Source organism: Daphnia pulicaria, chromosome 1, assembly GCF_021234035.1.
Source record: "Daphnia pulicaria isolate SC F1-1A chromosome 1, SC_F0-13Bv2, whole genome shotgun sequence".
NCBI classification, from domain to species: domain Eukaryota; kingdom Metazoa; phylum Arthropoda; class Branchiopoda; order Diplostraca; family Daphniidae; genus Daphnia; species Daphnia pulicaria.
Window position 1 is genome coordinate 12,448,326 of NC_060913.1, and position 14,118 is coordinate 12,462,443.

Consider the following 14,118-nt stretch of genomic DNA (forward strand, 5'->3'; position numbering starts at 1 on the left):
CGATTGAAGGAAATCTTACAGAAAAAAGAAAGAAACGCAATCAATTCGAGCGCTCCGTCGAAAAACGCTGATAAAAGGAGAAAAAGCGTCCGACCAAGAACAAAGAATTTCATTTCATCGGGAATAAACTCCTACGCACCGGATGACATGAATTTTTGATGGGTCAACATCACCAGGTAATTCACTCAATTATCTTGTGATGACATTTGACCTGTTTGGACGATGGCGACGTTGACAAGAAAGGACACATTTCACGGGTTCGTTGTCCATCTCATCAGAAACACTATAGGAATATTAGAAAAGTTGGTCGAAAATGTTTCCAGGCTCGTGTTGAAAAGGGTCAGAAAGGCTTTGGCTGATGATCGGTGGTGTCCTAAACCAGCCATCAGCCAAAGCTTTTTGCGTCGAGAGAGAAGACGACACACAAAATAAAGAAGAAATCGATGGCGTATATAAAACAAAAAATAGGAGAAGAGAGAAAAAACCAACCCGGCTATAAATAGAGTTGTTGTGCTGGGTATTTTGTGTTTTATTCGGTTTGAATTGTTATTGAGCGCTCGCGCTCTATTGCACTCGGCTGATCGATTAGACCACCTCAGCGCCACCAGCAGATAATAAACACACGGGCCGTCCTCTATAACAGATGAAGAGTTCAAAGAGTTCATCTCCACACAATCAACATAATTAAAAAAAACAAAATGACCAAGTTGATGATTACACAAGATGAACATAATGGTCGAATATGATTGCCATGTCGAAACAATAAAAATAAAAACTTGCTGGCCGGGCGGAGGATCGTATGGAACTCTGACAAAAGAGTGGCACAGCCACAAAAAAGAATCAAAGAAGATTAGTTTCCGGTCGCCATGTCGTCATCACAAACCGAACCCATGGCGACGTTCTACACCCCCTCCCGGCCGATGAGCCTTTTTGTTATTTGCGCCCGGGGTCGTTCCGTCCGTCTCCCTCCCCCACCAAAAACGTACTACTGACGTGATGCGTATAGCGATAAACATCATAATAATCTAAATATCTATGGCAATAGAGGCAGTGAAATAATTCCCTTGATTCGATTAATTTCAACACTAAATCAAATTCAATCCCCCACCCAAAAGTCGAGTGTTTTATTTTGTTACAAGGGCCGGCGACAGGGCGCAAAGTTTCGCACAGCTCATAAAGCTTTCAATTGCTAACGACATCATGTGTACTACTAGCTGCTAGTAGGATATAGAATTGTCCCAGTTGAGTAGTGTGAGACATGCCACGCTCGGTGCCTCCCTAATATTCTCCGTCCGTCTGTCCCGCTCACTTGGGCGGCAAAAAGGAGCTGGACACTTTATTCTCTGTCCGTCTCTCATCTCTCCCTCTATATAATGTTAGCCGTCGTTCCATTTCATCGCAGAGAGTTGGAGAGCGGGGAGGGGGGGGGATGTTTTAAATTGTTAATGAATCTCTTTGCATTACGCAATGAACATGAAGCCGACGACGGGGGCAGCTGTCAAAAGGCCTTCTTTTGATTATAAATGAGTTTCGGTCACCAGATCTAAGCAAGAAGAAGACAGTAGACACCGTCTTCAAAAGGGATAAGAGAAGAGGAGGAGGTTCCTTGTCAAACTGAGCGGGTGGGAGGTGGCCATCGTGAGCGGGTTGGTGGTGGTACGGAGCGGCGCCAGCGCGGGCGGGAAACAATCCCCAGAAAAGAGACCCGAGTGTATACGTGTAGCGACGGCGTCATGCAATCGCAAACTTACCCAAAACTACACGGCAGAGAGACGATCACACGGGCGTTTTCACCGCTGTCGTCGTCGCGCTCCAACCGATCCGGCGACCAGTTTTGCTTTCGGTTCGCCCATTCCGGCCACTGGCGAATCCACCGAGACCGACAACTCTCTCCAGATTGAGCCAAACGCTCGTCAATTCCGGACTGGAAATTGACAACATTTTAAATTATTATTTTAGTCAACAACAGGCGGGCACAACCAGCTGAAGAAACCAGTGCGCGTTGCGGTTTAGATGAGCGTCCGTGTTTCAGTGTTTTTGAAAAATTTGAAAAAAAAAAATTTGTTAGCGCCAGAAATTCACATTCGTCATGTCGCAATTCCTGTACGGCATCAAAGACCGGGCCATGTCCAGTCTGGCCGATTTCCGGTAAGTTTTTTCGACCTTTTTTTCATTATTGATAAGTGCCTAGCCCTAGCCTATGTATGTATATTTATACTGACGCAATTCGGGTACCAGCCACCGAATTAATGATCCGGCGCGATTGGTCTCTACTAAATAACTCAAAATTGGGCAGTCCGTTTCATAATTAAGTGGCAGATCATCAGCGGAAGTGGATGCGCTTGAGCGCGACTTGAAAAGTTATTACTATTATTATTATTATTGACTTGGTTAGCAGAAATCTAATAGTCAAATTGAACGAGCGGTTGATCAAAACAGTTTGGCCCATTTGGCATTCAAAACACAAATCGCTCAACTCCATTTGTATACGACGAGAGATAGGCCAGAAGAAGAAGAATGGCATGGATGAATCTTTCATAGAGAGAGACGCCCTTGTTACATACTTTATTCATGACGGATGATGAGCAATCGGTCGCGATCATGTACGAGGGGGGGGGATAGTAAAAGATCAAATCAATCAATCACCCACAGAAAAAGGAACTTTTCTTGCTCACCAAGATATTTTGATTATAAAAAAAAAAGCAAAAATAAATTCCGGACTCCTTGTAGAGCCAAAATCTTCTTGGCTACGAAGAGAAAAAGGAAGCGGAAGAGCGGACGGACGGACGGATGCATATCCGCTCAGTGTGTTTTTCCTTATACTATACCAGTCTAGTATAGTTGATATATCTATTGGTTAGATGAGACTGCTGGTTCACTGCCCCCCTCTCTATAGACTTTCATGAGTCGTCGAGTTTTCTCTTCTTTCTTTCTTTCTTTCTCTGCGGGCTAGACGTCGTACGACGTACATAGTGAAGAGAAGATATGGAGGATATCCGACTGGAACGCTCAAAGAGGGAAACAAAACATCCCCCCAGCTCCTCCGCTCCCTCCCGCAAAGAAGAAGAAGAAGAAGAAGAAAAAATGAAATAAAATTCCTCCAAGTCTAAAAGAATGGAACAATGGGCGTGGAGCCAAAGAAGGGCCCAGAAGATCGACGACGTCCTTTTTTTCTCTGTGCAGAAAGAGAGAGAGAGAGTGGGGGGTATATATATCTATCTATCCATGTTTTCACGACCCTGGTTCGTTCCCTTTTATCTACAACTATACTTCTTCTTCTTCTTCTTAACGGGGGTCGAGGTCGGTTGAGGAAAAAAAAGATATGGAGGATATCTCCCCTTCTTTTTATTTTATTTTATAAGAGCCATGAATGTGTATGTGTATTATACGACGACAACAACTTCATCCATAACTGGCAGACAACGCTGTTGGCTCCACTTTCAGCCCCCCCAAAAGTTTATTTTTTATTTTATTGGATTCACAGGGAAAAAGAAAAAAAGTTTCCTATTCGACAACTGGTTGATTTTTAGTCGATTAAAGTAATCACCAGAAAATGGCTACCGAATCTACCGAATCAAAAATATGATTTGATATGGTCGACTCTGGCGACGTGAACGACAAGTCGGCAGAACAACAACTCTGCTGGGGCGCCCGGCACATTCGGTTGGCTGGGATATATCGAGAGTGGAAGCAGGTTGTTGTATTCGGTTGTGTTGCCCGGGTACCGTTCCCTTAGAACTCTCAATGTGGATATTCCTGACTCTGTCCTATTGTTTTGCAACCCACACAACAACGGCGATGGTCTCGTCAGTTGAATGGCAGGGAAGCCGCAGTCTCGATGGATGTTAAGTGCTGTAACCAGCACCTTGAGCGCCAAACACAATGGAACCAACCAACCACCCACCCAAATCCGGCCAATTGACTATTTTACAATTTTGCCATCTCTATGGGGTAGAGCTCGGCGGTTAAATTCTCCTCCTCTGCTGGTGTCAACACCAGCGGCACATGCCAGTTAATTATAGTCTGTGGCACGTACATAACCTGCTGCCAACAACTGGCACACAATCTAGTACATTTCACTGGGAAAAACCCCTTCGCTATTATGTAATTTCCATTAGAGCTATTTGACTCCCCCCTCCTAACGATTCGCTAACGGCCAGCATCTGTCGCATCCGGATGCTGGATCCCTACCTCCGATGAAAGATCCTTTGAACTCAAAACTAAACAAAAGGAAAAAAAGAGAAAAAAGGATTAGGCGTAAACATCAAAATTGACCATGTAATGTACATTCTGGTCGAAAGTAAATGTTGCGGCGACCTCCGACCTGGACGACGTCATTCAACCGATGACGTCGTTTGTTAACTGAAACCTCCTACAATGTACACGACTGTCAGATAGACCCCCGCACGAGTTGCTGATTAAACGGACTCATGCAGAGACTAGTCTAGTCCACTATTTAATATCCGGTCACCTCTCTCTGCGCTGTTGCCAATCTTTTGATGTTATCCAGGATCATTTGATTAGATACACTGGGCAGCATCTATATAGATCCTTTTGAAGGGCCTGCAATAGTATACAGATATATTCATAGGACTGAAATAGTTTGGAAATATATAAAAGACATTTCTGATATCAGATAGGAGACGGACAAGGAACCGGAAGACAGGATCATCAGGAGCCATCCTCCTCCTAAATCTTGAATGCTGAGACCCTCCCCCCTCCCTCCTTGTGATAGATCTATATGTTTTAATATGATGATGAAAATGCTGGCCGAGTAACATAGACACATTTTCCGCGGATAGATGTAGTAATATAATAATATGAAAGCCTGGGCACACACACAAAGACGTCTAATCGCATCTAGGCTATAGCTAGCTCTATATATATGACTCTCCTATAAATAAATATATAAGCCGATCAGCAGCAGAGAATAAGAAAGGGAGAACTAGACGGATTGATGCTGCTGCTGCTGCTATAGCTCTCCGAGATGGACTCGGGTCGTCATCGATATATCAACGATGGCCAAACCAAATTGAATCTTCTTCTACTACTGCCTATAAGTCATCATCTCTGTCTGGACAGAGTTTGGCAGAGAGAGAGTCTACAAGGCGAGCGACCAACTGGAAAGAGTTATATATTATCACATAACACACAAAAAAAGGGAGAAAAGAAAAAAGAAGATGATGATTTTCATACGCCCGTCTGCCCCCCCCTTCTCTCTTGAATCTCAAATTCAATCTTTTGGCAGGAGGCCTATAGGGTTCTCATTAGTGGCACTTCTGGATGGAAGGAACGCGAACCTCCTGATCAGATTTATAATCTATGACGATGTGCTCTCGACCATTTTTCTCTTGCCAAACTCGATTGACATCCCCCAAAGGAGGACGAGTACATCCACCTCATTAACGTATACATGAATAGCAACTCGCATGAAATTATACGTTTTTTGGGGGGCGGCTTTAATTTAATCCAGCCCTGATTGTGAATCCGGCACTAGAATTCCACTACTACTATTACTACTACTCCTTTGGGTCCCTTGTCGGAAACAACTAATTCCATTTGAATTCGATTTTTCAAAAAATATACTGGAGGGAGAAAATGTCATTCGGGGATTGGCGCGTAATTCAAATGTACAGATATGGAAAATGTTTAGGCAAAAGTGGAGGAATTTAGTCAGTCCTCTAGGGGGGAACAACAAGCAGACACACTTAACTTGATTTCTTTCTCCTCCCTTTTTTGGGTCGTCCTATCTCTAATGCTATTGGCCCAGATTGGTTGCCACCATATCCGGATGATACGATTCTTTACGACGCAACTGTCTGTCTGTTAACTCGGCACCGCCATTCCTCCATCCCCTATACTTTTTTCCTTTTTTTGTGTATGGAACCATTTTGCTCTTTTATCGTTTATGCCATTGGGTTTCGCATGCGGATCTCTCTTCCTTCCAATTTCAAAGTCGGACGTCGTCCCCCGACAAAAGAAGTTTGCTTTGCTGGCTTGTTATTATTCTATTGCGCCACATATACTATACAAATATAAATATCAATAAATTCCCATTTTGACGATTTCACCACCCAGCGACTCTACACGGCGCTGCCAGACTCTTGATATATACAAGAGCAGCTACACAGCATAACTTTATTATATTGATGCGCTAAGCTCCTGATTTATATCATCATCCTCGCAAAAGAAAATAAAATATAAATGGAAATCAAAGAAATTTCAAATCAAAACAAACGAATTTCATCCGGCGAGAGTTGTGTGTGTGTGTGATGAAGTGATTTAAATGCCAAGAGGACGGAAATGATTATATCCGAATATTATTTAGAGAGGGGGGGGGGGACGAGATCCATCGGGCGGCTGATAACTGAGCGGAGACTTTTTGAATGAAGACAAACTTCTTCGTCTCTTGACATCCGCAACTTTTGGGCCGCATACACACACATCCGACATTGAATATACACACATCATCCATCCACTCGCTCGACTCCGCACCTATGGCATAGCGGGCGGATGAAAGTTTTCTCGAATAAGAGTTTTAGATTCCCGAACGAAGAAATTTTCCCATTTTTTTTTCAAAATTTTCTTGTTGTTTGGAATTTCATTTCGTACGGGAGGACGGAAGAAAGTGGGGTTTTGTGTCGTTGTATCAGATGTCGGCGTCAGTTCATGTGTCGGCGACTCACGAACGCCAATGTGCCGGACGAACACAGTATGTGTGTGTGCGGAGGGAAGAGAATAATAAGAGCCAAAGGGGAGATAGAAGGGGTTGGATGGAAAAGCAATTTCCTGTTTGTTTACTCGGCAACCAGCTAGGAGGAGAGAGTCGGCTACTATATACGGGAAGCAGCCGGAAGAGACGAGTCGCGAGCCATCCAACCGAACGACTGTATCCGATTTGAATGAAAGAAAAAGAAAATAACAAATAAAATAAATGAAAAGTTCAAAATAGAGGAGGACGAAAGGTCACTATGGCAACGGCTGGACACTGGCACCCATTTATTGGATTCACCAACGAATAAGAAATAACGAAAGTTTGAACGACGACGACGACAAGTTTACGTATTATCCCATCGAATTGTCAAAGTTATTAACTCTATAGAGATGCTTGACAGCCAGAGGCAATCATTCGAATTGTCCATCATTCCCCCCCAAACGAGAAAAAATGACAAAAGAGGAGAAAAGGAGAAAAACAAGACTTTTTCATATAACTGTGACACGAGTGTGTGCAAGGCGACTTGCTTTTGTCAGACATTTGAATACAAAAAAGAAAAAGAAAAATGGTTTCCTTTTATATGGGCGAATGATAATAAGACGTTGCTCGTTAGAGCGAGAGAAAAAAAAATACGAATGACGCAATCGTTGGAAATGTTTGCAACAATAGACTAGTAGCCCCTGCGGGTTGTTGCCATTGGCTCTGTGAATACAATAGAGCGAAATAATTTATTGTGTGGCTAATAAACCGACCCACGAACATATTTCTTTTTTAAAAATAAATATTTTGTTTTTTTTTTGGCAATTTCCAGGCGAGGAGCAAACTACGAAGAGTTTGAGATGCCCAAGATGAGGAACCTGAAGAACATCAAACCCAAGTAAGTTGTTGTTGTTTGGTTTCTATAGGCAAACAAAAGCCTTGATGACTTTGGTAGTGGTGGGAGGAGGAGGCCATTGAAAACGGGGGTCTAGGGACGACGACGATATAATAACTCTTTCATGCATGAACGAGTACATCTCCAGTGGGCAGTCTCCTTTCTGTAGAGTGGCAACAACATGGGGAAATGGAGTGCTCTCTCTCTTTGGCGGAGATTACACGCAAAGACGGACGACACATTTAGAGACGGGCGTCTTAAAAGAGACGACGACGACGCTGTTAGTCGAGTGGTTAAAACGGGTGGGGGGATATGCTGAAGAAACTGAGCGACGCAACCGCATGACTTTCTGATGTGCAACGACCAAACCATTTCACAATCCCTGAACTGTGTGCTGCTCTACCCTGTCGACGCACACACACACACAGCCGATTAGATCCCAAATCTTTTGATCCGATTACATTAGACGCCGTGACGCGGCGTCTTACCAGGCGACGTCTAATGAATTGTCGTTCGCCTTGCATGTTCTATCTATTCAATGCGAATCTGCCGAGTGACGATTGGATATCTGTAGCAGCAGCAGCGACTCATGTTATTATGATGATTATTATTACAAATGGCAGTCCGTTTAGCAAGCAAGAAGATGAGAAGGGATTCATTACCACTGACGGCGGAGGGGGCACTGTCATGGGAGAGCTCGGATCGCCCGAATCACTGCCCGAAATGGAACGTCCGCCTTTACGCAAAATCGACATGTACATCCGACCAGATTGCCCTTGCTGCAGCATGACCAAAAGATACACGGTGGCTTTTCTCGCCAGCATTGGTAAGCTCTCACTTCATGACGTATTATTACAGGCGTCATTTCAAATTTCAAATAGTCCCGCGGAATAGATTCAATTTAACGAGATTGTTCAGTTTGATGACAGACGACAAAATGGCGTCGGCGGTGGGTGGAAACAAGTGCCAAGAACATTTGCATTGCAACCGATGCAAATAACACGACATGTAACGAAGAGATATAAAAGTATTAAATGGGCTTACTTCTTGTGGTGTATCCAGAGCACAATTGACGCGTTCAGTTGTAAACGCGGTTTTCCACGACGAGAGATTTTGACGTCATTCCTTTTGGTTGTTGCCAAGTGAAGCAGACGACGACGTCTGCTAGTCTCCATATTGCCAGCAGCCCAGCCACGATGCGACGTTAAAAGATATCTTCCAGTTCAGCCAAAAACATAATTCAATTGGCGACTTGGCGTGCCTTCTCTCTCTTGCTTTATAGTTGGTGTAATTGGTCGGAATCAGTTCCCCCCAGTATGGCGTTGACATTTAATCTGACTCGAGTGGTCGCACGACGAAGAGACTCTCACGAATTTTCGACTGTGCACCGACGAGTAAAATGCAAAATCTACTTATAGCTCGGCGCCATTTGGATTTCTCCCTTGTTTTCCTCTTTTCATTTCATGAGCACTGTCACTAGAGTTATAATATGCACTTTGAGAAACATTTAAGAATGAAAGGGAAGGGCAATGACGTCATTATGACGCTAAATTGGCGAGAGGGATCATCTCCAACATTTTTTTTTTTGGTTCCCGTCCCGGCAGGTTTCCTGATCTCGTTCGGCATTCGATGCAATTTGGGTGTGGCCATCGTCCAGATGACGGCCAACAACACTGAAACTGGGGTAAAAAAAATGACGACGACTAAGTCTATTGTGAAATGATAACACAAAAATGTCTACTGCAACTGTAAACAGGAGCCAGAATTTGATTGGACCAAGAGAACTATCGGACTGGTAGATTCTTCCTTCTTTTGGGGTTACCTGATCACTCAAGTCCCAGGAGGTTTCCTCGCTTCCAAATACGCTGCTAACAAGTAAGAAACTCACACACAAGTTCGTCTTCTTTCCGACTGTAAATCTTATCGTATACCGCCCACTGTTCATGTAAGCTCATTACATCTCCGGCAGAGGTAGCATAAGAGCTTGGACTCTAGCTTATCATTCACAAGGTTTTCCTCATTACTCTTACTTAGGCTCTCCCTTTGGAAGTTGTTGTCAAACTGTTGACAGTTTGTCGGATCATTTGTTTCGTTGTTATTTCCTTGTAAAAGCGACTAATGACCCCGACAAACAAATAACTTTTGTTAACTAAATAATTAAAAAAAAAAAGGGTTTTCGGATCGGCCATCGTAGTCTCCGCATGTCTCAACATGCTCCTACCAGGAGCGGCCAAACTGCATCCGGTCGTGTTCACCCTCGTCCGCATCCTCCAAGGACTGGTCGAGGTAATGCTCACATTGACGGATATACAATGGAAAGAGAAAATAAATATGTTTTCCTTTTTTTATTGCGTAATACAACAGGGAGTCACTTATCCGGCGTGTCACGGCATCTGGCGGTGGTGGGCTCCGCCACTGGAACGGTCCCGATTGGCCACTTTGGCATTTTGTGGATCGTACGCCGGGGCTGTAGTCGGAATGCCCCTGTCCGGATGGCTGACGGATGGCATTAGCTGGCAAGCGCCGTTTTATTTCTACGGTAAGGCACCAATCAAACAATCCAATTGAAATGAATTCAATTGAACAAATTCAATTGAAATGTCGACAGGTGTGTTTGGTATCATCTGGTACGTCTTTTGGGTGTGGTTGTCGTTCGAAAAACCTTGTCTCCACCCGACCATCACGCCCAGCGAGCGACTTTACATCGAAGAATCGTTGTCGCACGTCCAGCGAACCATTCCCAATTTCTACACGACTCCGTGGCGATGCTTTTTCACTTCGATGCCCGTCTACGCCATCATCGTGGCCAATTTCTGTCGCTCCTGGACGTTTTACTTGCTGATTCTCTCCCAACCGAGTTATTTCAGACAAGTCTTCAAGTTCGACATTGGAAAGGTGAATAATAATGCAGGAAATCATTCATCCACCAACGATTTTAATGACCTTCTTTGATTCAATTGGAAGGTGGGAACGTTGGCGGCTCTTCCTCATTTGGTGATGACGATCATCGTGCCTATAGGAGGACAATTGGCGGATCATTTGCGTCGCAATGGAATTCTTACGACGACATCCGTCCGTAAAATTTTCAACTGCGGAGGATTCGGAATGGAGGCCATTTTCTTAATGGTAAAAATGTCAATCCCACGCAGACTTACCCTATTGATTTTTTTAAAATATATTGAACCTGTTGAACGTAGGTGGTGGCTTACACGCGTGACACGACCATCGCCATCACGACTTTAACTCTGGCCGTCGGTTTCAGCGGTTTCGCTATATCAGGTAGCGTCTTGGTATCAACTTGTAATCAACTGGATGCAAATGAATGTGTGTGACATATAAATATATGCATTCAGGTTTCAACGTCAATCATTTGGACATTGCTCCCCGCTACGCCAGTATCTTAATGGGAATCTCTAACGGAGTTGGAACGTTGTCGGGCATGTTTTGCCCCATTGTTGTCGAGTCGCTCACCAAAAATGAGGCAAGTGTCATTTGACGTCGCCGCCAGAAGCCCAAGAGACTCATTCACTTTTCTTGATTAAAAATTGAACAGAAACCGGAGGAGTGGCAGACGGTCTTTGTCATTGCATCGGTGATTCACTTCCTGGGCGTCGGCTTTTACGCCGTGTTCGCGTCTGGCGAACTCCAGCCGTGGGCCGAGCCCAAAGACGACGAAGAGGATGTGCCAGCTCTCACAGCAGCTCCCACAACGGCCTGGAATCCATTCGATTCTCAACAGAAACCCCAATACAACGGAGAGCAACAACCAAACTACGCCTCTACGGTAGACATTTTTTAAACTAAAAAGCTTTTTTTTTTTTTTTTAATTTACCTTGTTAAACCTCCAAACTTTTCTTTGTTGGGTGCAGGAGACGACGCCAGCTGTTCAGGGTAGCAACAATCCTTTCAACGGTCGATTACATTCCTATGGAGCCACAGCTGACTATTCCTATCAAGAGCAACAGCAAGCTCCGCCCAGACCACCCTACCCTGGTAATCCCGGATCATTCCAAGCAGATTTCTCAAACGTTCAACAGGTTCAACCAGCTGCTCAGGATATCTACATGCACGGCACTCTGCAAGATAGGAATTACTAGATAGATCAAAAAAGAATTAAAATGATTTAAAAAAAAATATCTACTATAAAAGAAAATGTTTTACATTCTAACTTTATATCTTGATCGATGGACTGAAAGTATACTCTTCTCTCAAGAACTTGTTCTTAAAAAAAAAAAAAAAAAAATACTGGATGTATCCACTGTCAAACAGTTGTGTTTCTTATCGTTTTTTTTTTATTTTTAAAAGAGTGACATCAATCGATTTGTATCATAATTGTGGCAATAACTCGTCGTTAATTTTTTTTTCTCTCTCCTCCCAATTCTTTTAATTCCGTGTCTATATATAAATATATATAAATGTTCGGGAGTTTTTCTTCATCGATAAAAACTCGACGTTATATATAAAACTTAAAAAAAACTGATCGAGAATTTTGATCTCAGTGTTTCGCGACAGGTACCCCCAATTTAAACTTCTTACCGATAGAATTTCCTGAAATCCTTTCAAACTCTGTAATCTGACTAATCTCTTCAACAGAATCATGTTCCACATTCCTATTACATGTTGGATTTGAATGTTTTGCTGTCATTGCTGTTATGAGTGAATATATAGATAATCGAGATTGACGCTCTAAAAAAAGAAATGAGACAAAAAAATATATAAAAAAACCAATACTCCCTCAAAACTGTTTATTAGTAACCAGTGACCACAATTTAGAAAAAGAATATTTTACACTGGAAAATGGAAAATATCTTTTTTTTTTAGCCAATGGAGAATACCATTACACAGGACGGCATTTTATAATCATATGATTCAGAATGATTATTTGCGGGCCGTATTGTAGTTGAGGTTGAACCACTGAACCGTCCGATCAATAGCATCCTTGAGTGGCATGAATTGGAAGTCGGGTAGATAGCCTCGCAATTTCTTGTTAGAAGCCGTCTTTTTGAACTGTCCGTCCGACTTGGTTTCGTCTAAGACAATTCCATGTTCCAACTGGAAAGCATCCGCAATCATCTTCGCAACCTCTCCGATAGACACCTCACTCGATTCATCAACTAATGAAACAGAACATTACACAATCTACACGATACACCTTGTCTGAAATTATTGTTACCTGACAAGATAATGGGCTCAATCTCTTCATACTCTCGAAGTACAAACAGGAATAATTTAGCTAAATCTATCGAATAAATGAACTGACGCAGCGGTTTCCCAGATCCAGCAACAACCAACGGCTTCCCTTCCTTTTTCGCGATGTAAGCTTTGTGAATAAGTCCTGGTATGACATGACCATCCTGAGATAAATTTAAAAAAATAAAAAATTAGTATTGGAAACAAAGAACCAAACCAACATGCATTTCAATAGACCTACCTCCAAATTGAAGTTATCATAAGCTCCAAAGACATTAGTTGGAATCACAGAAGTAAAGTGACAACCATGTTGCTGATTGTAAGCATGGTTCTGGACATCAATCAACCGCTTCGCATAGCTATAACCAAAGTTTGAAGGGTGTGGAGGACCATTGTGGATCTGTAAACCAACAATTGACATCATATCACATCCAACAAAAGAAAACAAATCAACCAACTTACCATAGTTTCATCAATTGGGTATGAAGTTTTGTCTGGAAATATGCAAGTTGACAAGCATGACACAACTTTTTTCACACCCAACTTGTGGCTGTTGTGAAGTACATTATCATTGATAAGAATATTGTTCCGCTGGAAAAGAAAACCAATGAGTTTAAAACTCCATTCAACATGATTCACACAATTTAAGTAAGTCATGCTCACAGTTATACCAAAAAATCTAAATTGTGCTGCATATTGTTGAATAGCCCTCCAACCATAGCAGCAAGATGAATGACATGAGTTGGTTTATATCTTTCAAAAATTCTTTGTGTTGCTGCAGGGTCCCTATACAAACCAACCAAAAAACAATTTCATTAAATAAACTCACAATGACATGACATGACAGTTGGGTAAAAAAAAATTTTTTTACTTAAGATCTCCATCTTTGGAGGTGAGGAAAATAAACGTCTCGTTCTCCCTGGGATCTTGCTGCTTGGCTTGCTTGATGGCCTGTCCTACTAAACCGCTGCCGCCGGTGACCAGAATGATTTTCTTTTCACTTCCCATGACTGAACTTTGGAATTCTATCTCTAAATAATCAGCTAGATGAAAATGTACGATCAAAAACTAAAGACTCGAATAGTAAAGGTAAAGCGTTACAGAACGTCGAATGCCACTCGAATTCGAGAAGACATGAACAAGAGAAGTGAAGTGATATGCGGGGATGCCACGTCTCGCAGTCTGTGATGCCGGCAAATATTTCACCCCTTTAACGGCTTTACCACCTGAGGGAAGCGCCACGAAACGCCTCCCGCATTTAATCCGTGAATAGAAAAAAGTGGCGCATTACGTCACACCTTATGTGAAAACGGGACAAAGAATAAATGTCTGGTTTAGC

General features: G+C 42.8%; 3 protein-coding genes across 4 annotated transcripts in view; 1 reads left to right on the top strand and 2 right to left on the bottom strand.

Annotated features, from left to right (window-relative positions):
* The window catches only part of LOC124332025 (structural maintenance of chromosomes protein 2-like), a 324,380-nt gene that overhangs the window by 28,622 nt on the left and 281,640 nt on the right, over positions 1-14,118 (bottom strand). The window lies entirely within an intron of this gene.
* Positions 1,747-12,267, top strand: LOC124333478 (vesicular glutamate transporter 1-like). 2 transcript variants are annotated; one of them, XM_046788970.1, is made up of 13 exons: positions 1,747-2,148; positions 7,527-7,592; positions 8,213-8,415; positions 9,194-9,273; positions 9,346-9,464; positions 9,761-9,875; positions 9,954-10,128; positions 10,198-10,484; positions 10,554-10,715; positions 10,787-10,868; positions 10,943-11,070; positions 11,143-11,373; positions 11,459-12,267. In XM_046788970.1, exons 1-13 carry the CDS (start codon positions 2,090-2,092, stop codon positions 11,684-11,686), a joined length of 1,935 nt encoding a protein of 644 aa, XP_046644926.1. In that variant the 5' UTR covers positions 1,747-2,089; the 3' UTR covers positions 11,687-12,267. The 2 variants fall into 2 exon arrangements, with proteins under 2 accessions (XP_046644926.1, XP_046644925.1); XM_046788969.1 differs by having other exon boundaries at positions 9,761-10,128.
* LOC124336255 (GDP-L-fucose synthase-like) lies at positions 12,320-13,961 on the bottom strand. Its single transcript, XM_046789995.1, has 6 exons — positions 13,651-13,961; positions 13,451-13,565; positions 13,242-13,370; positions 13,021-13,179; positions 12,763-12,943; positions 12,320-12,703 (listed from the first exon to the last, which is right to left on the bottom strand). Exons 1-6 carry the CDS (start codon positions 13,785-13,787, stop codon positions 12,468-12,470), a joined length of 957 nt encoding a protein of 318 aa, XP_046645951.1. The 5' UTR covers positions 13,788-13,961; the 3' UTR covers positions 12,320-12,467.

What these genes read in the sequence shown, in the direction of transcription:
- LOC124333478 (XM_046788969.1), top strand. Translation starts at nt 2,090, where the DNA reads ATGTCGCAATTCCTGTACGGCATCAAAGACCGGGCCATGTCCAGTCTG. An exon ending in AGCGCCGTTTTATTTCTACG is followed by an intron (nt 10,129 to 10,197) that starts GTAAGGCACCAA and finishes AAATGTCGACAG; the next exon opens with GTGTGTTTGGTATCATCTGG. An exon ending in TGGAGGCCATTTTCTTAATG is followed by an intron (nt 10,716 to 10,786) that starts GTAAAAATGTCA and finishes TGTTGAACGTAG; the next exon opens with GTGGTGGCTTACACGCGTGA.
- LOC124336255 (XM_046789995.1), bottom strand. Translation starts at nt 13,787, where the DNA reads ATGGGAAGTGAAAAGAAAATCATTCTGGTCACCGGCGGCAGCGGTTTA. An exon ending in AGCACAATTTAGATTTTTTG is followed by an intron (nt 13,371 to 13,450) that starts GTATAACTGTGA and finishes TTTCTTTTCCAG; the next exon opens with CGGAACAATATTCTTATCAA. An exon ending in ATGATAACTTCAATTTGGAG is followed by an intron (nt 12,944 to 13,020) that starts GTAGGTCTATTG and finishes AATTTATCTCAG; the next exon opens with GATGGTCATGTCATACCAGG.